The sequence below is a fragment of the Lytechinus variegatus genome, chromosome 2 (assembly GCF_018143015.1).
Source record: "Lytechinus variegatus isolate NC3 chromosome 2, Lvar_3.0, whole genome shotgun sequence".
Taxonomy (NCBI): domain Eukaryota; kingdom Metazoa; phylum Echinodermata; class Echinoidea; order Temnopleuroida; family Toxopneustidae; genus Lytechinus; species Lytechinus variegatus.
Window position 1 is genome coordinate 28,383,415 of NC_054741.1, and position 15,090 is coordinate 28,398,504.

General features: G+C 35.7%; 1 protein-coding gene across 1 annotated transcript; it reads right to left on the minus strand.

Annotated features, from left to right (window-relative positions):
- On the minus strand, nucleotides 1–12,269 carry LOC121407759. Its single transcript, XM_041598954.1, has 7 exons — nucleotides 12,179–12,269; nucleotides 12,057–12,145; nucleotides 6,918–6,953; nucleotides 4,243–5,663; nucleotides 2,542–2,808; nucleotides 1,429–1,920; nucleotides 1–774 (listed from the first exon to the last, which is right to left on the minus strand). Exons 4-7 carry the CDS (start codon nucleotides 5,614–5,616, stop codon nucleotides 487–489), a joined length of 2,421 nt encoding a protein of 806 aa, XP_041454888.1. The 5' UTR covers nucleotides 5,617–5,663; nucleotides 6,918–6,953; nucleotides 12,057–12,145; nucleotides 12,179–12,269; the 3' UTR covers nucleotides 1–486.
- Nucleotides 12,270–15,090: the final 2,821 nt, after the last annotated feature.

Here is a 15,090-nt window from a genome sequence, read left to right on the forward strand (position 1 = left end):
CCGCCTATGATAATTATCACCATTCTGTGACTCAATACCTTATTAAAGAAATTTTACATTACAAATCCATTTCGTCCATTCAAAACACATGGATCATTCTATTTATCTTTTAAACGTAGTGTAGGCAATATTGCCATTTTGTGATAGTAAATCGGGCCACCATGACACTCATGCCGCATGATGAGGCATGCGAAAGTTTGCCGAATCCGGTGAATATTGGTACTGTGTACAAATTAAAGTTTCGTTAACCCCAAGTGCTAACCCCGGGCTTGACATATTTTGGAACAACCATTTCAACTGTCAGAAACTATCAGACAAACTTTATGCAACATATATCAAGTACTGTTAATAACTAATGAGTTAAGAATTAATTACGTCAAATACGTGACTAAGACCCCAAAACTAAAGCATTTCATCCATTAGGCGTAGGCCAAATAGTCGCCCAATAATATTTACAAGTTCATGGAAAATAATAGAGCTGAATTCCTATGCACGGGTAGTCGAACCCGAAGAAGTAGTTTTTATATTACTCTTTGTCTTTGATCCCACACTTGTAGAAGATGTAAATGCCATGGTTGAAGTTCTTGTTTGTGCTGCCGATCCGCAAACCTTTTTTCGCCAGAGATCCCTTACTCGTTGATTAGCGCCGAAGAAGATGAAAACGAATATCCCTTGAAGAGAGCTGGTCAGGATGAAGATGGTCCAAACAGAAGCAGAATTGGTAAATGAAGCGATGAAACCAAAGGACCATCCAAAACCAAGCAGACAGGATATCTAAAAGAAAGAATTTGAAATTCAAAAGAAATTGATGAATTAGAGAGGATGCAGTTATTGTGATTGTGATTCACATTATTAAAGCATAAATATATAAACAAATAAATGAATAAAATCTCAGAAAACCAGGTAGACCTATTACGCCTACCTTTTATGTCCGCGTCTTCTGTTTTCTTTTCACATATTACTCTATTGGGATTTTGTGCCGCATACGCAGAAATGAGTGGGTAATTGTATTGTATTATTATGTTTGATATCATGGTAGAATATTTTATGTGATTGCCTATGAAATGAATGCAATTGTTACATTAATTTGATGAAAGGTGTGTTTAAGGCTTATTGATAAACGTACAGTGTATCGCAAAAAATGGTCAAAGATCTAGTATAGGCGAATTGAAAATAATACGACAAAGTCAGTAACTACAATATTGACAACCCATTCATACACTTAAAAAATGCACACCTAGTTATACAAATAATGCGTAAAGCATTTCCATTAATTTGAATGCAGGATAAAAGAGCATACAGGTGCCGTGGCCGGGAATCGAACCCCGGACTTTATAGCCAGGCGCCTTAGACCACTCGGCCACGGCACACACCCTAAGCCTGCACAAAATACAAAAGTATTGTGCGTAAATTTTACAGCATACAAACCTTAAAGTGGACCGCCAATTCGGTGAACATTTCCTTATGTCGCGTTCCCGTGCCTTCATGAAGGACGCTAGAATCACGTTTGCTCTTGTGAACACCCCATGCCGTTAACACGAAGAAAACAAGATTGATAAGAAAACTGACAGCAACAGGCACCAAGAAGGCCAAGACAATGTCTTTCGCTTGGTAGATCCAGCAACCTGATCCGATCTTGCCATAGCGAAAGAGTGATGGGTTCTGACTTTGGACGATGAGACAGGGAACGATGATGATGAGAGGAAGACACCAACCAATGGTATGGTAGACGATCAGTCGTCTTGTCTCCTTATGTCTCTTTGGTACAAAGGATGAAGATGCAAAGTGACGAACAAGATCCCATGCCAAGACATTTGTCCAGGTGAAGACGGCAAGCAGAAAGTAATGTGTTATAGCAGCTGCTATCGTACAAGCGGTTGGAATTGAACTCACGGAGGAAGACACAAATTGGAGCATCACCTGTAGACAAAAAAGGGAATATTTCATAGGTCATTGTTCGTATAAAATTTGATCTCGTATAAGTAAAAGGCATAATCATTTTGCGAGGGTCCATGTTAAATTACACGTATCTCTAAGTGTACACAAATATTATTTTCCGGCAACAGAGTAACAGTTGGACCCGGATGGACGTGTATCACAAAGTGACACAGGTCTTGAGTAATTTTACAGCCATTTATCGCAGTGAACTGAATTTCATACAAAAATAAGAAGTCAAGGACATTTTTGACGAATGGTAGACGTATATATTTTTTTAAGGATTAGGGTTATATCGAAGCAAACTATCGTTGGGTCTGTTGCTCGTGTGTTTTATACACCATAATTTTTTAAAAGTACTAAATATCGGCCTTGAATGAGGAACTCATTTGATTTGCGGATTTACAGACTTGTATCCATGAATATTATGAGAATAAAAGACATTGTTCAAAGTCATGGCGTAAGAGACGTGACTGGATTTTAACCTAGGTCTTTCATGTCTGTAGTTTGTTGTCTTAGCCGAGACCCTTCTTCTTCGGGACGTCCTAATTGTTCGGTAAAGGAATTAATGATGGGAAATTTAGAATAGACTTTGTACTTATATACCTGCGCTACGAAAAGAGCAAAAACAAAGTTCATTGTAGATATGCCTTGAAGATTCCTCAGAGGCTTGAAGACGCAGTATGTGATCAACGTAGCGAAGAGACTCGTCATGGAAAGAGTAAAAAGGATGGCGTTCAGGATATACTGTCCTCTGGAATAACTGAACAAGCTGACGGGTTCTGGAGGATCGGACAAAGTCCAGCAGAGACGGACAGATCCATTCTTGAAACGGGTGTACTTATCCGGAGGGAATGAAATGCTTTGGTATATCTACATGTATAATCCAGAGAATATTGTACACGTGGAGTTAAACGTATCGTATCTATTTCAGGCCTAAAATTTAGCGGTTAACTCTCTGTCATAATCATAGTTATGATTATATATGTAGTCCAAATGAAACGCGACGTATATGATGATCTTTAAAAAAACATTTTAATGAGAAAAAAAAATTCACAACGAAAATTCATTATCTGATAATATTGTTTGGAAAGAGACCACCGCCCTCACCCCCTTTCACTTAGACAATGACGCAGACTTCAGGGCCTTGTTTTCCAGATGTGAGTCCGAAAAAAATATACCTAAAATCACCAATTCAATGGAAAAAACACGTCACGAAAAAGAATGTCCTAAAAAGATATTCTCTCATAAACAGTTTGATACTACTTTTAAGTTATTTACGCTTAGATAATCGGGATTTATTCCGACTAGTGTCAAAGTAAGGCATGACTGCAATGGACATTTTGAGAATGCATCCAGGAGCTCCATTTCATAAAACTTGTTATGATAAAGAATTTTGCATTAACAGTTAAAAGCTACTGAAACCGGTCAATTTGATTGGCTAAATCATGCATTTATTGTTATAGCAAACGGGACCCTAATGGCCATGGCGTCACAATCTTACGTGAGTTGCAGTAAACTTCAATAATATTGAAATCGAATTAACATGACATTGTTACTAAAAAAGTATTTATTAAACATTTCCCCTGCTAATTTAATTGAAAATGTATTTTGTAATGAATTTTGTGTTGGTTGTCTGCCTTCATTGATATCAGATATGACAACTTTCTGGATTATGATTGGCTAATAAGCACAGTTCCTATGGTAACTACCGGATAAAACAGGATATGACAGATAAAACGCCCGACAGGTCCTTTCACGAAACGCTCCCATGGATTCATTCATTGCCGCGGCAGCCATGCCTTGCTTTAACATATATCAAATTTTACATCACAACAAAAACATCTCCTAATGATTAAAATATAAACAAACCATACGAAAATGACTACATATTGTTTGGGAGAAGAGCTCTTTCAGAGAATATATAAAGGTATTGTGTGCACTGTTCATGGCGTATTTTATCATTGAAATGGCGATTTCTTTTTAATTAAGTTTTCTTCTGACTCGGTAAAGGTCTGCTTGTTTTACAATCATTGCGAACACTTGAAGTTAACTCTGATGCTTGGAGAGAACTTTATTGTCATTAGGAGATGAAGTGAAATTTCTATTGAAAATAAAAGATGTTACTAATGCTCTTCTTGTATTGAAGAGGAAATTATTTGCATTGCGTTTATATCTCTGATGTTAAAAATAGATGTATGCAGTAGGCCTACACACAATACACAGAACTTGGGGACTATCGTTTGAACAGCATTGTTTCGATCTGACCTGTTCCAATTAAAATCGATAATATATTAAAATACTTACCAAAATGGTCACATTTCCCCTTGTGTCTTCGGTAATGAGAGAAGCTCCAACAATGATTGACGGGCACGTTTGTAAGTCTACGACATGTCCGTAAAGGGAAAAGGATAGTTCTTTGGTAAAATTCCATTCATCTGAGAAACGTGTGAGGTAGGTGTCATTTTCCCACAAAACTGGTGCTATGAAAGTAGTGTTATCATACGCGATATAGACAGTCCCATTGTATTCTATAGGTTCAAATAACCGGGGTTTATCCTGAATATGAAATAAAGAAGTAGACCTACTAAGACCAAAGTCAAGATTGCATCTTTCTCGGATGATAACTTTCTTATCAGGGCAACTCTTTTCCCGCAATTCCTCCAGGCTTTCCTCAACATCGCTTTTAAATTGTCTTAAGGTTGTGGGTAAGGAGTCTACAGGGATTTCTAAGAAGGTGGTGAAATTTAACTCATCGATGTCAAAATTGAAATCATAGTCGGAGACAACAGGAATTTCTAGTGTTGGTAAAGACTTTATAACTTCCAAACCATAAAAACCATCGTAACACTGCCAAGAACCTTTGGCTACAACAGCAAAAATGATGGTTTTGTTATCGCATTCTGGCCATGAAATCCCTTCTGGAACACATTCTGTTCCAGTTGGTATCATGCCTTCAGGACATGTCAATATAGGATAATAGTAACCCGCGTTAAAAGCGTTAACAGGTTTTACAATAGGGACACTATCAATACATTTAAATGTGTCGTTAGGTAGTTGCACCCCATTGCACTTCGCGCAATCTTCGTTTCGGTAAATACTTCCATTAATAAAGACCCTCCGCTCCTCTTCGTTTGAACAAAGTGACTGTGAGCTTTGGTTGTTTATTTGTGAGTCACATTGTGAAATGATGGAAGATTCATCGAAACATGACCGAGGTCGAGGAGCGAAAATCCCGTCGATTTCATACGGTTCCTGTCCACAAAATGTATCCTCAGTTGGAAGGTTGTCCAGGCATGGTACAAAAATGAAGTAAGGGGTGAGTTCGGAGGAGTTGACGCCGTGACAAAGAGCGCAATACCTGTTACGGTAGAAGACTCTCCTTGGGTCAAAGAAGACAGTATCATTGGCGATAGGGTTTTCACATCTATGTGCCAACTCATTGTCAGTTTCAGATACTGGCGGACATCGACTAACTACAAAGTGGTTGTAAATGCAAGATGAGTTGTGTGCGACGCCAATGGAAAATGCGGTGCAACTCCAATATTGCTTATCAAGATCCATCGTTTCAGGCTCCTGCGCTGTACTATTTGTCACTTTGTATCCATAGCAACAGTCGTCGAAAAATTCGCAGTCGTAATCACAGGTGCAGTACGCAGATTCAATTATCGTTGAATTCATTTCACATTCATGTATGAATGCAGAGAAGTTCACACACTTGTCTGAATCTGTATATTAGATCAAGAAACAATGCATGTATGAAATTATAGCCATTGTACAACCATTCAGTAAATTTGCGAATGATCATTAAATACACTGGAATTTTGTTGCCTTTGCAAGCTGTTGTTGCATACAGCTTTTTAGGCTACTAATGTTTGTTACAATCTTTGTGATAAATAAGATTACCCTAGATTTACTTGGTGTTTAAATGAAGTTTGACTGTTATTCCTTTAACCATTGAAAAAATTGGGGGCCCATGATGTCCCCAACGCTTCGCGCGATATTTATGAAACGAAAAAAAAAAGATTGCGCTGCAATATTTTATGACTTATTTCTTTAAAATCTCGCGCAATTATTAAGAAGGCATGAGATGACATCTGGAAAAAGATGAAAATTGGAAGTGAAATTTGGTGTTGATTATGCAAATTGTGTTTTTCACTAATAAATTTGCATATTTTATAAAAAAAAAAAATAATAATTTCTCTTAATACTGGCTTGTAGTTTATCTTGACTTTGTGTAGTAATCATTCTGCGTGCCAAATGTCGGCGCAAACGGCGTCCGAGATCAGAAGGGGCCTTCATGCCCCCCCCCCCGTCCTCATGATAGGCTTACATATCAAATAGCCCAGTCCTTTTAGGGTTTACTCTAAATAGAGACTGTAAAGTCATGTTACTGTTTGACAAATAATCAAATGAGCATTGAATTCCATGTAAATATGTTATCTAGAATTGTAATTTGTAAAGTTCATGTCTCCCGTACCTGTACCCCAGTCGCTTATCATGTGATTTTTTTAGGACCACTTATCATCAATTAGCCACTGTGTGTGAGTATTTTATAAACCCATGACTGGTAAATTAATATTATAAAAGGTGAACAGATTTTGTTTTAAAAAAATATGACACGTTGCATTAAAAACATTTCATTGTATTTATTCAGGTACGTCAAATCTGTCAAGGATACAGAAAAGGGTCTGATAAAGCCATTACAAGTTTGTATCCCGATATAAAAGGATATCTTGGGGACGATAGTATCAAGATTTCAAGACCTTTGCAATATTTCAAGACCTTGAATTAAGATTTAAAGCAATGCAAATTAAAGACTTAACAAAGATTAATACACACCCCAAAATTAAGAATAATCTTATACAAAATCTTGTTCTGTTATATCAGAAATAAGTCATGATATGATATACTATATTGATAGTATAATAGTGCTGACCCTATATGATATGAAATTGTATAATGTATAGTTGTATACTTACCGGTAGGACACAGCCAAGTTGTATAGGAGGTTGGAACTGCAAATAATCGAAATCGGATAGAATTAGACGGAGGAAAAGGGGAGGGAAAGTGAGAAAAGGTGTAAAATGGTAGGGGGTGAATGAAAAAATGTGGAAACTGTTGTTTAAAAAAATGGGTTCCTTAAAAAAATCCAACGATAAATTAACAATAAGGCCTATCTAAAACCAGTTCCTCCCATTGTGTATATCACGGACCAATACATTTAGATTGGTATACAAGTGTATACACAGGAAAAAAATGCCGCTTATTCCTTTTTTATACCGTGATATTTATTATCTGAACTTAACAATACGTTTTTAACAAATGTTTAATATATTAGACAACAAAGTTTATTTCTTATAAATATAATTCTCAATAAATTAATCATGGTTATTTAAGCTGTTGAAACAGCTACTGTAAGGGTCTAGGAAACAGCGATGTATACAATTTTAAACTGTGTTTTCTAATCTTATCAACTCAATAGGCCGGTGCTGTTGCAATACCAAGTTTTTTTTCCTTGTTCACTGTCCTCATTCATTTGCAAAAAGATTAGGGTTCACGGGCCTAATTACAACTAGCAGGCGAAAGATATTCATTCATTCGAGCCAACCCATTCTCAATTTTTAAATTTGATATTGCTGATTGACAAAAATGAATGAATATGACTGACAATCTAACACTGATTCTAGGAGGATACCTACTGATCTTCCATTTTTTTCCAAAATGGAAAGAGATATCACCACTTTGAAACTATGTTTTTACAGGCGGAAGAATCAGGGTCATTTTACTCCCTCAAGTGATGAATTTGATCCTGTCAGGTGTAGTCTTCATAAATGCCGATTTATTTTAAAAATGAGCCGGTCGAGGTACCCTTTTCTGGTCAGATATGGAATGTCAGACATATATCCTATCCACTGGTAATAAACATTCAACCCTCGAATGTCCTTATTTTTTATGACTATTTTTAAAGTGCCACTTTAACACACGAGTCTCTGGGAATTTTTTTAGGCCTGTGATACCTTGGGGGATCAAACAGACGAGGTAAAGCATTAGACAAAACTTATAATGAATACATTTCATGCAAAATATAGTTATGCTATCTCTCAAAACAATTCATATTCACTCACTCCTTCGCACATTGATTGCGTATACCATTATAATGGATACATCATTTAGGATAAGGAATCCCAATATGTAGACTTGTTTACGCCAAATGGCTATACACTACCAGTAAAATTGTTGATCAATTTTTCTTAATGGTATTATTATCTTGCATACTTTATACTCGTTAGCTCTTTCTTGCATCTTCCAATTACGCAAAAATTCGTGATGGTAGCTTGCATTTTATTAATTTGCCACAAACCATAAAGATACATCGCGTGCCTGTATGCTATTTCTTGATTCTTTCAATCCCTGGGGCAATCGTATTTTACTGTCACTTCATGCTACGGAGAAAATGGAGGGGAAATCGATGGAAAACATTGAGGTGGATTACATAAAATATTTCCCAAACAAGTGGAGCGCCTCATGTACCCTTTTTACACAGGATTTTCTTAACCCCGGACTATCGCTAACCCCGTACTATCCTTAACCCCGTACTATTTTTTTTCCTTTTCACACATGCCAAATTGTTATTGCTAACCCCGGATAAGGAATGCTTGCTTTTTACACACGAAACTCGCTAACCCCGGACTAGTGGTTTTTGTCGATCATTCGTAGTACAAGTACTTCACTGGTACACTTTTTACACACGCTAAAATTTCCTTAACCCCGTACTATAGGTGGGGCTAAATTGCTATTTAGCCCCACCTATAGTACGGGGTTAAGCTTAGCCCACTTTCGTTTTACACTAGCGATCTTAACCCCGTACTATCGCTCTTAGCACCGCAATTGCTGGGATAACCCTGCTTTTTTGCAGTGCCAAATAATCCCGTACTATAGGTGGGGTTAGCCCACTTTGCAAAAATGCTGTGTAAAAAGAAAGTGGGATAATATACCATAAGTATAGGGGGGGGGGGGCTAAATTGCCATTTAGCCCCCCCCCCCTATAGTACGGGGTTAAGGAAATTTTAGCCTGTGTAAAAAGGGTATGACAGTCTCGCCTGCATTACGCGATTCAATATAGCAGCAGTGCTGACCTTAAAGACAACTTTAAAATATTTAAATTCACAATTCATAAGTATATAATACTACTTCACTCACCCTAAATGACATTTGACCTTGATCATGTGACCTAAGACTTCTGCAAGATGATCAGTGATACTTGATAAGCCTTACAGTATGTCCACATTTCATGAACTATATCATAAACTTTCACAGTTATGGAAATTCAACAATTATCCCAACATGGCCAAAGTTCATTTGCCTTAAATGACCTTTGACCTTGGTCTCATGTGACCTGACACTCACGTAGAATGTTCAGTGATACTTGAATACTCTTATGTCCACATTTTATGAACTAGATCAATAAACTATCAAAGTTACGGTGGTAATTTACAAAAATCCCCCCAACATAGCCAAAGTTCATTGACCCTAAATGACCTTGGTCATGTGACCTGAAGCTCACGTAGAATGTTTAATAATACTTCATTACCCTTATGTCCAAGTTTCATTCAGACTAGGTGTATATGCTTTTTAAGTTATGATGGCATTTAAAAAACTTAACCTTAGGAGGTCATGGCCCTGAGAAGCAAACAAAAATGACATTTCGACATTTTGTAATGAAACTTTTAGTTGGGCCTTTCAAATTTATCGGAACCAATTTGACCTCCATTTTGTTATGAACCCCCCCCCCTTTTGGGGGGGGCTTTTAAATTTACGTCATCATTAAAAAAAATAGTTCGTAGGACCTGCCTTAGGTTAAGATATAAATATTTCGATGTTGACTCCCCGAAAATGATCTAAGATTACTGACCCTAAATGACCTATGACAGGGGTCATCTGACATGAAACTGGGACAGGAAGTTCAGCAATAGTTGATTACTCTTATGTCACTAAGTTTCATGAACTAGGTCCGTATATTTTCCAAGTTATGATGTCATTTGAAAAACTTGACCTTAGGTTAAGATGTTGACGCCGCCTCCGTCAGAAATTAAAGGGACTTATTTGATTGAAAGTCTACAACATTGTCAAGATTTATGTGCCTGGGTAAGGGTGTCTATGTGTGTGTATGTTTGCAGATGAAGTTTGTCTTTATTTCGAATGTTTCATCTTAATATTTCTGTTGCTAATTTTGTTATTTTGTCTTGTCGTCCATTCCCTATAAGCAATTTTTTTTTCTATGGTCCAAGCCATATTTTGTATTTTATTTTATGCATGTACGTACACCCTGATTTTATATTTATATTTCATTATAATTGAATGAATTGAAATTGTCAATTAATTTGTCAGTAATGCTTAAGGACAAGTCCACCCCGACATTACATTTATTTGAATAAACATAGAAAAACCCAACAAGCATAGTGCTGAAAATAGTGCATCAAAATCGAATGTAAAATGATAAAGCCATGACATATATAAGTTTCGCTTAATTTCACCAAACAAAGATTATATATGCACATCCTGGTCGGTATGCAAATGAAGGGACTGACGACGTAACCCGCTCACTATTATTTCTATTGTCTAATTTTCTCCTCATTGGCCTGAGACAAAAAGATTTATTCACCCCTGAATATGTGAAATTCTTATAAATTGAACCTTTTATGATTCAGTCAAGTTGGTCAAATCTGCAAAAGTTTAAATATTGTATAATTCAAACAATTAAAACAGAAAAGAAATTGGGAGTGAGGCTGTGACGGACATCATCGACTCCCTCATTTTCATTTCACTGAGTTGTGCATATAAATGATTGTGAAAATTTTAAAATTTCACAATTTTCTTATTTTACATCCGATTTTGATGATTTTTTATGGATATTCTTGTTTTATTTTTCTATATTGATTCAAATCAACATGTTTCTGGGGTGGACTTGACCTTAAATATCAAACAAAATAAAGCATTTTCAAAGATGCACCGCTTCGAAGAAGAAAAACCTTCAAAATATGAGTAGATTGCTGCCAAAAGCCGTTGTGGGTGTGTGTGTATGTATGCGAGGGTGTGTGTGTATTTCATTGTAACCATGGACCTGTAGTAAGTCCATGTTGTAACCAACTTCATGTATTTTTCTGCTCAAAGCGCTCAAAATATGTTTCGGACTATATTTTGATCCATGATTATATCTAAAACAAGTTCCAAGTGTTATACGAGAACTTAGAGAGCAAGTTAACAACGTGTGTGTATGCTTATAGGCTCGGATCCACGGACGACGTATGTACCTCTTTTTCAAAGGACAAGTCCACCCCAACAAAAACTTGATTTCAATAAAAAGAGAAAAATTCAACAAGTGTAACACTGAAAATTTCATCAAAATCAGATTTAAAATAAGAAAATTTCAAAATTTCGCTTATTTTTTAACAAAACAGTTATATGAACGAGCCAGTTACATCCAAATGAGAGAGGCGATGATGTTACTCACTATTTCTTTTGTTTTTTTATTGTTTGATGTATGAAATATTTGGATTTTCTCGTCATTGTCATGTGAAATGAAGTTTCATTCCTCCCTGAACACGTGGAATTCCATTATTTTAACATTTTGTGCTTCAGGCAAGGAGGTCCTAATCATCAAATTCGTAAAAATTGAAATATTGTATAATTCAAACAATAAAAAACAAAAGAAATAGTGAGTTAGTGACATCATCGACTCTCATTTGGATGTAACTGGCTCGTTCATATAACTATTTTGTTAAAAATAAGCGAAACTTTGAAATGTCATAACTTTCTTATTTTACATCCGATTTTGATGAAATCTTCAGCATTGTGCTTGTCTGATTTTTCTCTATTGATTCAAATCAACATTTTTCTGAGGTGGACTTGACCTTTAAGTTTTTTTTTAATTGTTTCTTTTATTATCTTTGATTAAAATTATCTGGACATGCTGCCTTTAATGGTTGTAACACCTCTTGTTTTGGGCTGGACAGTGTCTCTTTTAGAAAGCACCTCCAAACTCCGATCTGGTATATTCTAGATCCGCCCCTAAGCATGCTAAGTGCATACAGACAAGAAATGCGTTTTCTAAGCTTTACCTTCGCTTGATGAGTAGGGTGAAGAATAGTCACTCCAATCGATATCAGGAGACCCGAGAAATGAAAGCTGAGAATCCGCCTCAGAACTGGACTGCAGAGTATCTCGTTCATTTCTTTCAGAAGTTATATCCGCTGTAACATTACCTCTCCGGGCTCCAGTCAAACCCGGTGTAGATTGATATCCGCCATCAGGACCAGAATCATGCTCCGCATTGGAACGAAATGAGGAAAATATCAGGAGAAACAATAGGACAAACCCGCCTTTCAGTGTCATTCTGTCTTCACTTTGTTTACAAATCGAAGAGTGTTTATGGTTATACCTAAACACAACTTGATATAGTCTTTACTGCTACCATTACCTAAGAGATTCTAGGTATTGAATTTTATTGCTTTGGTTTTTTTTTAATTGATGTTCATCATTGGCGATGGGGTTAGGGTTCTTGCTTCCCCTGCCCTCATTTTTTTTTACGACAGTGCACTCTAAAAAATGAAAGTTAATTCAGCTCTCATCATACTTATGGAGCGTGTATGGTAACTGCACTTCGGAGTGCTGATTTGTCTAGTCTAGTTCAAATTTGAACGAGAAAAGTCAGTACTCACTCCGAAGCGCAGTCACTCTACATGCTCCTTAAGAGCTAAATACTCTTCCTTTTTTAGAGTGTGTTCATGTTACGGTAAAAAATTATACTGCATTTTGATACCACAATTTCCAACAGATTTACTTTGATATCTTTTAATTGTGTATATTTTTTGCACGCAAAATATCTATTCACTTGATTTTAAACAGTGTTTTAGTAAGGTTTGGCGACCAAAATAGCCGAACTGCATAATCCTTGACATTGAAATGAAATCCATATCGATAGATAGTAAGAAAGAGAAAGTGTATGTGGGGTGTATGGGTGTGTGTGTAGAAATCTAAAAGTTAAATTGTTTTCTATACCAGTAAGTCGAAAAACTATTTTCCCAGGTGGCCCATATAATTTAATTTCACTGTCTAACACTTATCTATTCTAAGTTCCTCTCGAGGTCATTTGGGAGACTTACTATCCGAACATTTCCCCGTGAAACAATGTTTTGTTGGTGGTGGCTGTTCTGTTGGAAATGGATGTTAACCTCTTTGACTCACAGCAAGGTTCACAATGAAGTTGATCATTGGAAGGTGAGTTTTTAAAGACTTTAAAGCCATGTTTGTTGGCCTAACCCTACTAGAAGAACACAGTGTCCTACAATTTACGCCACGGTGTGTTCACAGCCAAGAGCACTGTGTAATTACCTTCACACTATTAAAGGACAAGTCCACCCCAACAAAAACTTGATTTGAATAAAAAGAGAAAAATTCAACAAGCATAACACTGAAAATTTCATCAAAATCGGATGTAAAATAAGAAAGTTATGACATTTCAAAATTTTGCTTCAATTCACAAAAACAGTTATATGAACGAGCCAGCTACATCCAAATGAGAGAGTCGATGATGTCATTCACTCACTATTTCTTTTGTTTTTTATTGTTTGAAATATGAAATATTTTGATTTTCTCGTCATTGTCATGTGAAATGAAGTTTCATTCCTCCCTGAACACGTGGAATTCCATTATTTTAACATTTTGTGCTTCAGGCAAGGAGGTCCTAATCGTCAAATTCGTAAAAATTGAAATATTGTATAATTCAAACAATAAAAAACAAAAGAAATAGTGAGTGAGTGACATCATCAACTCTCTCATTTGGATGTAACTGGCTCGTTCATATAACTATTTTTTTTAAATAAGCGAAACTTTGAAATGTCATAACTTTCTTATTTTACATCCGATTTTGATGAAATCTTCAGCATTGTGCTTGTCTGATTTTTCTCTATTGATTCAAATCAACATTTTTCTGAGGTGGACTTGACCTATTAAATTTGAGCATTTCAACAGTGTGAATTACATATCCACATGGTTTACTATGCTAAGACACTGTGAATATATCCATACCATAGAGGTAGCCACAGTGTGAAATTCCTTTTACACTGATAAATTAGAGCATTTGAACAGTGTGAATAATATTTTCACATAGTCCAATTTCGTGGATACACTGTGATCCTACTGTATGACACTGTGTTATTTCCACCGGGGAAACAACGCTTCTTTGTTTACGATAATGATGTACATATCAATGCAATTATTGTTGATATTTTAGGGGAAATGGGAACAGCGATTATTTTATTCATGATAAAAATAATTACGATGACAATTGTGAAGACCTTGATGATATTGCTAATATTGGTAATTATGATCATACCAATTACAACAATGATGATGATAATCATATAGCAACAGTGATAATAATGATATTAATCATAATATTTGAACTAACAATTATAAAATCAATAATAATGGGAATAGTACTAAATGTAAATTTGGTTATAGAACTACGAACAATTGTAACAATACTGATAGCAGTAAGTGTAATGACAATGTTTATATTCCTCCATATATAATAACATTGATGATAAAATTAAAGCTACATTAATTAAGAAATACTGGTAATACTTATAGTTTTAATGGTATTAACGATACTATAACGATAATCAGTCTTCAAAATTACTGGAAAAAAATTGACACAATGAAAAATAAATTAAGTCACAAACTTTGTTTCTATAATCGTTCTCTCTCTCTCTCTTCCCCTCTATTATGGAGCTCGTACAGCATTAAAGACATATCGCATTGACAAAAATATAATGTATATCATTACCTAATGGTTCGTACTAAACGAAATATCCCGACACACTAACAAAATACTTAGTTCAATCATATTTCTCGAAGAAATTTTTAAACTCTGTTGAATGGTTATGGGGATCGAATAACTATCCAGTGTAAAAGTTCTCTATTGACTACCGCAATTTTTTTGTTCAAATAATATTATTCATGGTAGTAAAAATTATGCATTCTTTAATTATCATTCATTTTTAACGATAAAAATCTACAAACAGTACAATAAATGGGTCAACCTGCGAACAGTTTATTGAAGTACAAAACTAAAAATACGGTTTGAAAGCA

What these genes read in the sequence shown, in the direction of transcription:
- LOC121407759 (XM_041598954.1), bottom strand. Translation starts at nt 5,616, where the DNA reads ATGAATTCAACGATAATTGAATCTGCGTACTGCACCTGTGATTACGAC. An exon ending in GGGGAAATGTGACCATTTTG is followed by an intron (nt 2,809 to 4,242) that starts GTAAGTATTTTA and finishes TTATACATGTAG; the next exon opens with ATATACCAAAGCATTTCATT. An exon ending in AATTGGCGGTCCACTTTAAG is followed by an intron (nt 775 to 1,428) that starts GTTTGTATGCTG and finishes TCTTTCTTTTAG; the next exon opens with ATATCCTGTCTGCTTGGTTT.